The sequence below is a fragment of the Chanos chanos genome, chromosome 13, assembly GCF_902362185.1.
Source record: "Chanos chanos chromosome 13, fChaCha1.1, whole genome shotgun sequence".
In the NCBI taxonomy this organism is placed as follows: Eukaryota; Metazoa; Chordata; class Actinopteri; order Gonorynchiformes; family Chanidae; genus Chanos; species Chanos chanos.
Window position 1 is genome coordinate 15,685,999 of NC_044507.1, and position 12,016 is coordinate 15,698,014.

Genomic DNA, 12,016 nt, shown 5'->3' on the forward strand with positions numbered 1-12,016 from the left:
AAGGACAACTGGATAATTCAATTTGTTCATTTAAACAGCAACATTTGCTTCAGACTGCACCTGATCATACATTGTTAAAACATTGTAGAGAGTTTGGAGTTTTCAAAAGTATGTAGGCAAATATATAGTAATGACTATGATGAGTTTCCACTATATATGGTACACACCTAAAATATTCTTTGTTCTTCTTTCTGCACCAAAAATGTTTATCTTATCAAATTAAAACAGATAAGCAAACTAAAGATGCCAGTCTTTGTTTTTAACAGATTAGAATGTAACCTTTAATCCTGAATTCTGAATCCTGAATTTGTTTGATATGTTTACAAAGTGACCAACTTCTTGCACTCATTAGCAATTTGTCAGTTATCGTTAAAAAGTTGACCTCATCTTATGTTACATAGCGGTGACAAGAGTGTCCCCAATATGTTAGCAGTGTCTGGTTCAAGGAGCTCTTACTGTCATACTTAGAGATGATCAATTCAGATTTGAGAATGAGGAGAAGGCAGACAGTGGGATGGTTCGATAAGAACTCATTTTGACATCTAGAGGGAGGAGCTATTAAATGTGCCAATCAGAAGATCACACATATTATCATGCATGAGTATGTACTCATAACCTTAAATAGAATCAGTCTGATATTTGCTCCATAAAGTCAGGAAAAGTGTAAATTAATCAACAAATATCCATTTGAATCCATGTACTGTATAAGTTACTGTAAGTTGATAAACTAAACAAAAATGTATTCTTTACTTTGGTCAGAAATCTCATTTACTTTGTCCAGACATTTCTTCAACATCATCCAGTCAATTTATTGACTGTGAATGAGAGAGTGATAAAATGGATGTCAGTACTGAGTCATGATCTCCTCAGAGTCACAGGGCCATGATCTGACTGGGTGTGTCCCTGTTCATCCTGAGCGAGAAACAATAACCTCATCATTTACATACAGCTAAAATTACTCTGATCAACCTGCAGGTGCATCCTGGGTAAGAGAGGACCAGCCATGCAGATATAACAGACGTTTCACTAACATCAGCTCACAAAATCTCCTCTTTCAGGTTCTCAAACGCCCTCTTATGTTCACTCATATAACTGCAGGAGAAGAGTCCCCTTTCATACCAATTCTATGACACTGTCAAACTTTACTATTAATGTTTCTGAGACTGTTGCCCAAAGTGTCAGTAAAAAAGACTGTAGTTCCCAGGCTGAAAGAGAAACATGTCAGACAGAGTGTGTGTGTCCTTTTCACAGTCACCTCAATCATTCTGATTTCTCTGAACAATTTCACTTTGGCCTCCTTGTTCAATTTACAATTTAAAATTTGGTATTTAGCAGACGCTTCTAGCCAAAGCGAAATTACAATTCAAAATACATATGTTGATTCACAACTAACGGTTAATCATAGAAAACAACACAGTGAAATTGCATAAACAGTCATTTATTTGTAAGCATTCAATTAAATTTAAACAAAGTGCATTGCATAAAAAAAAAGAAAATATTTCAGACATTTCAAAAATGGAAAGGTTTTGCTATATAAGTATCATGAATAGAACATAGGAAACTCAGGAAACATTCATCACTTCATGTCACTGATGTCAGTTACTGCAGTCAGACTTCTTTATTTTTTTCTCAGAGGATTTTGATCCAACTGACATTTGACATGAAACCTCCTTGTCACTCTCCCACTCAGAGGTTGGAAGACTCAAAAAACTGCTCACTTTGAACTTTTCTGGTTCTCTACTGAAAAGCCAGGACATAAAATTCTGGTTGCTCTGTTTTTCAGCAGAACTTGTGAAAACTCCATCAGTGACTGATTTCCCACTCACTGTCCAACTGACATCAGCAAAACCCACAGAGAGGTCATTAGCCACACAAACCAGAGTGACCTTGTCTGACTTCAGCTCCTCACTGGATGGAGGGAAGAGAGTCAGAACAGGAGCTGGGAGGACAGAGTCTGTACAGAGACAGAAATTTATATCAGAAAACAATTATTCAGAGTTGGACTCAAATTTAAATGAATCAGAATGTAAATTAAAATCACTGCCATCCTATCTGCAAAAAGCAATTTCTTTGACTGGACAGAGATAAACATTGACTGTAACTGTTAAGTCACTGAATTCATAAATGAAAAAAGATAGTTTCATATATTGTGTAGAGATAAACAATGAGTGTATTTTGAAAAATCAGACTTGAAACAGCTTCAGCTGCACATAGTTAACAGGTATACATTAGGAAAAGTAATATATAAGATTTCACACCAGTAAATCTGCTATTATAGAATGATGTTCTTGCCGTTGAACCACAGAATACTGAGAAATCAAATGGTGCAAAACAACACAGTCTTCTTCACAATAGATCTGTTTGATTTTTTTAACAACTTTGTTAAGTACACGATAGAAATTTTTCTTCTCCTGATTTTACTACCGCTATTCTGGACAATACAATGACACTACTATTATGACACAACAATTTCAGTGTTTTTGACCTTCAAACGTATAAAATCTCATTCCCAAATTTTCATAATGAAATGCTACTTCAAAACTTAAATGTAACATGCTTAAGCAAATCAAGAGCTCCAACATGTCTCGACAATTTCAAACATGTCTGCAACAGTAAGATTATTTTATAAAGTACAGTTCAGCTCAATTCAATTAGCTGCTGGAATTATATTTTATTAAATATTATTGAATCATCATGAGAATTCCAGGTACTGAAACTGTTGTTGGAAAAAGATTAAAAAAGTATTTCTTACCAGTGACGATGAGTTTTGTTCCTTGGCCGAATACCACAGTGACTCACTTCATATCTTCACTCGTACAAAAACCTCCCCAGTTACAGAGGAGTGAAGAGGAGTGAAAGTGAAACTTCTGCCTCACTTCAGCTGATCACTTTCTCCTCTGCTGTCCATGATCCACACAGAGTAGACCTTCTTTTACTCTTCTCTTACATGTCATTAAAGTACAGAATCCAAGTCTTTGTTGTTGTTGGTGCCTCATTTTCTCCTCACATTGGATGTGTGACAACTATGTCATTCTAAATAACTGAGAAATGGTTGTTATTTTACTCAACAAGACACATACTGAGATGCCATATGTATTGCTTTGCAAAATCTCCCTGTTCCACCTTACCACTGACCAGAGTAGGTTCCATAAGAGATCCTTTTGTTCAAAATTTTGTTTGGGGAGAGCGTTTGACTCATAGTTCAGAGATCTCCAGCCATGTTAAACCCTGAATATGTACATAGAAAGTTTTCCTTGCAAGCGTCCATACAACTGACCTCAGATAACATGACAATTATAGGGTACTGTGTCCTTATTTGTGACAGTGAGATCTAAAGGTGTCTTTATGACCATCCTCTGACATAACAACTATAAATAGAGTGTTAAAAACCAAATTCAACAGCCCCCACATATTAATAATTATCTCCATTCACACCAGTGTACTGCATGCAGGTTTCTTCTTTGGATGTATGATGACATGAAAAGCCATGCCCCAAAGAGATGATGGAATAAAAAGCATATGGAAAGAAAAGAAAATGTGTGAAAGTGTGCACAAGATCGACATACTGAGTGTGGCTACCCACTATTTACAACATCTTTTAAAACTTGCATAAAAATGGAGTAATATATTAGTGTTTGAGATAAATTTAATCCAGTTGTAATTCAACATTCATGAGTATTAGTAATGATTAATGGACAGACTATATTTCATTCTTTACAGCTGTATTTTTTTTTTCTGAGGTAAGGGCACCACAGCTGATTTTAGCATTTTCTTCAGCAACAAAGTCGACTGAAGAAGCAGAAGTGAATGTGAGCAGTGAGGAGGTTTTTGTCATGGTGTGAATCACTGTGATACGTTCTCTTTAGCAGAGCTGTCCCATGTCTGACAGTAATACACTGCAGAGTCTCCCACCTCCACATTATTAATGATCAGACTGTAATCCGTTTGGGATGAGTGTTTTGTTGTGAATTTAGGAGAGGAGAAGCCAGAGCCGTAGAGAGGAGAGCTCCAGCTATGACGGAATCTTATCACATGCTGAGGAACTGATCCTGGAACCTGTTTGTACCAATGTGCAGCACTATCAGTAACAGTCCCCAGATTACAGTCCATAGTGACCATCTGTCCTTTACTCACTGTGAGAACAGGAGGTTTCTGTGTCACCACAATCACACCACTGACACCTAAACATCAAATCAGACATACAGTCTTCATTAAAGATCATTCACTCATCAAATACATACAAAGATCTTTCAGAGAATTCTTACATGACAGAGCAGTGATGAGAGTACAGAGAGTCTCCAGCATGTTGTCAGTGTGTGGAGCGAATGGATCCTCCAGTTGAGTTTGAATGTGAGGAGAGGAGAGAGTGACAAAGCCTTTCTTAAAGAAGCAAAACATGATGTGGGAGGGGCTTTGTCAAACAGCCCCAGTAGATGACTGAAGTCCACATGTGAATCATAATTCAGAACACATTGGCTTAAACAGCAACATTAGTTTCAAACTGCACATAATAATGCACTGCTAAAATCTTGTCTCTTGAGGTGTGACATCTGAAATGGCACCCATTACCAGGCCATTGAAGCAATCAACAACCAAACAGTTAAATTTCTTCACTTAAACAGCAAGATTAGTTTCAAACTACACATATTCACTGTTAAAAACATTGTTGAGAGTTTAAATATCACATAGTGTATAGGGAAAGACATACCAGTAACTATGCTGAGATTCCACAAATATACTGTACATACTTAAAATGTTTGGTTGTACTGACAAAGTGTCATGAACTGAAGCTGACTCTGGATGCATGTGTGCATTGCTCAGTTTATTGAAGCAAAACGGGGTGTAACAAAAGACTTTTTGAAAGTTTCTTGACATAGGATTCAGGATTCTCAACTCAGTATTCACAACACATTAATGACACAAATCCACAGCAAAACCAAGGGAAAACTCAGAGTATTTATAAAAACAAAACAGGACTAGATAAACTGAACCAAATGCAACTAATGTTACTAAGATTAACTAAGGGAAGTGCGCATCTAACAAAATGAGCAGCAGAGAGGGGAGAGGAGAATGAGGGCCTGACATAGTTCATAACATCTTATTAAAGTGAGAAAGCAGAGCTAGACATGCCAATCTTCATTTCTAATACTTTAGAGAATAACTCTGAATCCTGAACTCTGAATCTTGATTTTAAAGTTACCAAAATCCAGTCCTAAAAAGCAATGTATCAGTGTAAGAAAGAAAGTCTGTGTCAAATATAAGTAAGTTCCAATTTCTTTGCTGATCATTCAGAGAGGAAATAGCATTGTGAAATGGACTGAGTGGGTAAGGATTGGGGAAAGTTAGTTGTTCCACGTTAATTACACTTCTATGCCTTTCAAGAGATAGCCCTTTATTTTTATAGCAGCAGTTCTTGTCTTCTCTCAGTTTGACTGAAAGCAGAGATGACTGTGAGCAGTGAGGAGGTTTTTGTCATGGTGTGAATCACTGTGATACTGAGTCCTCAACAGAGTCATCCCATGTCTCACAGTAATACACTGTAGAGTCTCCCACCTCCACATTATTGATTATTAACTGATAGTAACTGGATGATTGGGCTTTAGATGTGAATCAGCTGGAGGGAAAATTCTCTCCATATTTATCAGGGGCACTGTGAGAGGGATACAGTCTCAACACAAACTCTGGACTCTCTGGATGAACCTGTTTGTGCCAACTAACATGATAACCTTCATCCTTTGCAATGTTACAGTTCAGAGTGGCAGTGCTCCCCTGAGTTAATGTTAGTCCTGGAGGTCCCTGTGCCAGAACTTTCTGACATGTGATGCCTGCAAAGGGGAAACAATCATGAACAACCATTCACAGAACATTACTTGTTTGAGATCTTTAAATAATACAAAAACTCTCAACAATTTGTAACTGCAGGCTTGCATTGGCTATCGGGGGAGGTGCGACCTCTCCTGGAGGGCCACTGGCTGGCATTGGTTGGCTGCAAAACTATATGGGACCTTATTAAATTCAAATTTACACTTTTGTTATTACAATTTGTATTTTTAATCTTTTCTATTGCTGCATATACTACATTTAATGCTAAATATTTTGGGGGAAAAATGAATTTCTACATGATCTTTTGGACCTCTCACGTCATCATTATGTTCCAGTTAGCGAACGCATGCATTTTGGGATCGGGAAGCTCTTTCAGAACACACATAAGTCATTGGAAGTGCAAGATATGTACTGCGCATGCGTGCGTTTATGGTCAGGGTTATGGTTAGGGTTAGTCGCCTTTTGTGCAAGTGCACACATGTACAGAACGGATTAGGCAGCCAGGACGGATTGGGCATATTAGCTATATACAGGACAAAAATTCGACTGCAAAAAACGGAAAGGAGGGGCTGAAAAAATAAGACTAAAACGAAAAAACAAAAAAAACCCTTGGAGATTGATGCACTAAATTGTGCTTAACTGGCAGACATGAGAACATGTTACTTTAAAGAAAATGTACTTAACATAAAAAAATTACTCTAATCCATAAATCGCAGAAGTATGGAGGATTACATGCCGTTTGTACTTCTCGTAGTCTGATCTTGAATAATTTTTCAGAAACCATGTCATTCGAAATGCTGTGACAGAGGTAGAAAACTCTCCATTATGTTGCGAAAATTATTCTCTCTGTACAGGATAGAATAAACAGAACTATTCAAAGCAAAACTAACATATATCTACAATGCAACATTTAGTCATCTTTATGACTACTAAACACCTTCACAGTGTGCACAGGGATATCACAATGCATGCTGGAGAAAGACCGGTCACAGTACTTTGGTGAGAGTACACCTGATATTGACTGAACAGGGACACAGGTGTAGAAAGTGTTCGTTGTTTTGTTCTTCTGTAAGGTTCTGAAACTTTCACTCTTAATGTGAAACCCACATTAAACTCTAAACTCACACTCAATTGATTGACCAGTGGGTAACGCGAGTCTGCAGTGTTCAGGTTAACATACCGTTCACTACTTTGACGCTGTTTTCTTAGAAGCAAGGGGCTATTTTTGTACCAACGTTTCTCAATCAGAGCCGCATGGCTTACCACTTATCACTTTTCGCAAACTTGCTTCTTTAGCTACTATAAGCCACTCTTCTCTTCAAGTGCGCTCAGCTGCCCCAACTGGTCAAACAGCGTAACTGTATGTAAATCTAGCTTACATGTGGAAAAAAAATGAACAATGCAGTGGTGCTGCAGGTGAATAGAATGCACTCTATATGACTAGTATGTAATGTGACAACATTTCAGTTTGTTGCAGGTCCTACATAAGCAGTTGCGGATTTAGGTATGGGTGACATGGGAAGCCGCCCAGGGCAGCATCTTGCCGGGGGCGGCACAGAACGCCCCCACAAAAAATCGGTATGGTTACATTCGCGCGATTGGTTTTCTATTGCTCATTTGCATGTCGCATCACGACACGTGAAGTGATATCAAGTCAATGTGAGGGTCAGTTCAAGTTGTCCAAGTGGGCGCCCTGATTCTAGTTTGTTAGCTAGGCAGGTTACTGCCTTAGTAGTACGAGATGGAGGAGGAGGAGGGGGGCAGGGGTAGGTTGGCCTCAGGTCTGATCTGTTATGATGGCATCTATAGCATGAGGGTAAGACATGATTTTCTTCTTCTTATGTGTGTCTTAACATGCTGCTATACACGGAGAATAACTTTATTTGATGGTGGTTTATTATTGGGCTTTTATTCTGCAATGATATGTGAAAGCACGCAATATATTATTATAATTTGGCTATCCTGTCAAATTACAATAATATATAGTAATACACTATAGAGTCTCCCACCTCCACATTATTAATAATCAGACTGTAATCTATTTTAGATGATTTTGTTGATGTATATTTAGGTGAAGAAAACCTAGATCCATACTATGCAGATCTCCAGTCCTGGTAAAAGCGTATGTGAACTGAAACCTGTTTGTACCAGTTGGCACTGGCATCATCATCCCCTTTCAACATTACACTGAAATGTGACTGTGTCCCCCTTGTTTACAGTGAGGACTGTAGGTGCCTGTGTTATGACCACTTTAATTTGTACTATTTTTACCTCCTGACCACTTCCATCTGTAAAGAAATGTAGAGATACGGTTAACATAATCGGAGCATTTAAATGTTTCGTTTAAGTATGAAAAGCAAAAACACAACTACATGATAAATGTTTCATATTAGTAGCGTGTTATCAGTATGTGGTGTGAGATCCTTTTGGTCTTTAGCTGAAAAGTGAACAGTGTGAGGGTTGTTGGGGAGAAACTGAAGGAGAAGTTTTAAGGGGAAAATTAGGAGATGATAGAGACGGAGCTTCTCAGAGAGCCAATCAAACAATTTGCATCTAACAATTAAAGCGGTAAAAACAAAACAAAGCAAAACAAGACAAAACAAAACAAATAAGTTCACACAGATATGGAATGCCATTCGAAATTTGAAAGAATGCATGAGCACTGATGCTGAACAAGCTTTCTGAGAAAAGGGAGAGGGGTTCATCTTCAGGATTAAGATTTTGTTAGTTGATGTATCAAAATGAAAATAGGTGTTCTTAATTACTGGGAGTAACTGAAATACATACATCAGAATAACAACTGCTAGTCTCAAGGTAAGCTCAGGTATCAGGAAGAGTTACCAAAATGTATTTATTGAAACAATTTTTCACACCCTACTTATTAAAAAAAAAGATAAGTAAAACTAAAGATACCAATTTGCATTTTTAAAAATGTTTTACAAAGTACCTGTTTACCCCTAAATTTAAAACTAGATTTTGTGTAACTGTCACACTGGTGGAGTGGTGCAGGACCCAAGCGCAAAACACGAAGGTTGTGGTGACAAAAAGAAGGACTTTACTTGCAAAATGAAGATAAAAATACAGGTGCAAACTGGAACAAAACCGATGACAAAAAGATGCAGCCTAACAGTGTGCACAAACACAAACAACGATAGACAAAGGACAGGTGAAACACAAGGGCTTAAATACAAGAGGAAAACTAAACAGGGCAAACATGAATGGATAAACTTAACAAGGGGGGAACGAGGTTAATAAATACAACAAACAGGATCAGGTGAGGGGTGGAAACACACAAGGAACAGGAGCACAAGCCATTTCAAACTAAAAGTCTAAAATGAGGTGCAGGCCGTGACAGTAATGTTTCTAGCAGGTTATAAAATTCCAGCACAATCAAGAAAATTGTCAGAGGCCTGCATCAGCAAGACATCCAACAGTACCAACTGGGTTGGGTCAAGATTTCAGTCTTGATTCTCTTCACACATAGATCCAAAATAGCAGGAGAAGTTTCCTGTATCCATCAGATGCTTGGACATATTGAGCACATTCAAAAAATATCTCAAAAAATACCTCTTGTGGAATGGACTGAGTGAGTAACAGTCAGAGAAAGTGAATCTCTCAGAGTAACATGTCCTTCCTGAGAGAACCATCTATTTTTATAGAAGCAGTCGGTTGTCTTCACCGAGGTCGACCGAAAGCAGAAGTGAATGTGAGCAGTGAGGAGGTTTTTGTCGTGGTGTGAATCACTGTGATACGTACTCTTTAGCAGAGCTGTCCCATGTCTGACAGTAATACACTGCAGAGTCTCCCACCTCCACATTATTAATGATCAGACTGTAATCTGTTTGGGATGAGTGCTTTGACGTGAATTTAGGAGAGGAGAAGCCCGAGCCATATTCAGGAGAGCTCCAACCATGATAATTTCTTAACACATACTGAGGAACTGATCCTGGAACCTGTTTATACCAACGTGCACTCTCATCAGTAACAGCCCCCAGATTACAGTCCATAGTGACCATCTGTCCTTTACTCACTGTAAGAACAGGAGGCTTCTGTGTCACCACAGTCACATCACTGAGAAGATAACATGGGTATTATATGAGGATGTAACATTAAAGACTGCTTTAATAGCTTACACTTCTACTTTGGCATACAGAGCTTAACTAATGAAATATTAAAGATTTGATCACATCTTACACGTCAAAGCAGTGACCAGAGTGCAGAGTGTTCCCAACATTATGGTAGAATGTGGTCTAAAGAGCTCTTACTGTCCTGTTGAGAGAAGATCAGTATTGAAGAATGAGGAGAGGAGAGACAGCACCATTGTCCTATAAGAGACATATCGGGATATCCAGAGGGAGGAGCATTAAAAATGTGCCAATCAGAACATCACATTTGTCAACATGCCTGACTATGAAATTGCACCTTCAAATATATTCAGTCTAATAGTTCCTGTCACAAAAATTGTGACTGATGTGCAGTATTTTGTCTAAAAACATTCATATTCAATTTTTTTATTAATCAAGAAGTAAGCTGAGTTCCTTAGCTCTCCTCAGAGTCACAGGACCATGACCAGACAGGGTGTTTCCCTGTTCATCCTTAGAGAGAAACAATAACCTCATCGTTTACATACAGCTAACATTACTCTGATCAACCTGCAGGTGCATCCTGGGTAAGAGAGGATCTGGCATGCAGATGAGTTTTGTTCCATGGCCGAATACCACAGTGACTCACTTCATATCTTCACTCGTATAAAGAGCTCCCCAGTTACAGATAGAAGAGGACTGAAACTGAAACTTCTGCTTCACTTCAGCTGATCACATTCTCCTCTGCTGTCCATGATCCACACAGAGACATCAAACTCCAATAGACCCTCTTTTACTCTTCTCTTACATGTCATTAATGGATTCAGAATCCCAGTCTGTGTTGTATGCCTCATTTTTTTTTCTCACATTGTGGACGTGTAGAATGACTTGATATATGAGTATATGGAGATGTTACTGATATTAATCATTCTGACTCTTTAACGTAGCCATCAGGTGTGTGATTATATTTGACAACAGCATCTCCTACATCCACCTTACTGATTATGAGCTTGTAATAAGTTTGAGATATTTTTGTGGCGTTTGTGAAGGAAAGAAAAATGATTCCTACTTCAGAGACCTCTATCCTTGACAGAATTGTAAACGTACATACACACACACACACACACACACACACACACACACACACACACACACAAAACGTTTTCCTTTCACATAACTGAACAGGGACTGCATCATCTCAAAAATCACATTTGTGAATGTGTGCCCTTTTTTCAATGTGAGTCCTGTATGTGTGTGTGAGACCACAACTTTGATCTTTTGTTGTGAAGCTGATAACACAAAGGAAGCAGAAACTAATTCAGCTATTTGCACACCTAATATATACACTGTGAGACAGTTTTGAGATGTTGATTATGTAATTCTCTTTGTCATGGAATCTCTGTTGTGAAGTGGACTGAAGAAGCAGAAGTGAATGTGAGCAGTGAGGAGGTTTTTGTCATGGTGTGAATCACTGTGATACCCACTCCTGAGCAGAGCCGTCCCAGGTGTTACAGTAATACACTGCAGAGTCTCCCACCTCCACATTATTAATGATCAGACTGTAATCTGATTGGGATGAGTGCTTTGATGTGAATTTAGAAGAGGAGAAGCCAGAGCCATAATAAGGAGAGCCCCAGCCATGACGAAATCTTATCACATGCTGAGTTACTGATCCTGGAACCTGTTTATACCACGCTGCATGATAATTAGTAACAGTCCCCAGATTACAGTCCATAGTGACTGTCTGTCCTTTAGTCACTGTGAGAACAGGAGGCTTCTGTGTAACCACAGTCACACCACTGACACCTGAAAAGATAAGAGTGCTTTCATTAGTATTATTTTTAACATTTACAAAGACTGATTTGAAGCCGCAAATATGTTTTTTTCTTTGGTTGTTTGTAATGTTTACTGACAAAACTGAATTTCAAAAAGTTGAATTTACCTTACATGACACAGTGCTGAAAAGAGTGAGGAGTGTCCCCAACATGTTGAGTGTGGTTCAAAGAGCTCTTTCTGTCCTATTTAGACAGGATTAATTTACATTTGAGAATGAGGAGAAGACAGACAGCGGTATGGCCCTATAAGCAGCACATTCAGACATCCAGAGGGAG

General features: G+C 38.4%; 1 pseudogene and 1 gene segment (V, D, J or C); both read right to left on the reverse strand.

Moving 5' to 3' along the window:
- Positions 1-1,590: 1,590 nt before the first annotated feature.
- LOC115826350 (immunoglobulin lambda-1 light chain-like) lies at positions 1,591-4,311 on the reverse strand (annotated as a pseudogene).
- Positions 4,312-11,373: 7,062 nt separating this feature from the next.
- Positions 11,374-11,892, reverse strand: LOC115826023 (Ig kappa chain V-VI region J539-like). The segment is given in 2 exon segments: positions 11,374-11,711; positions 11,853-11,892. Coding segments are annotated over 2 exon segments (378 nt in total).
- Between the last annotated feature and the right edge of the window lie 124 nt (positions 11,893-12,016).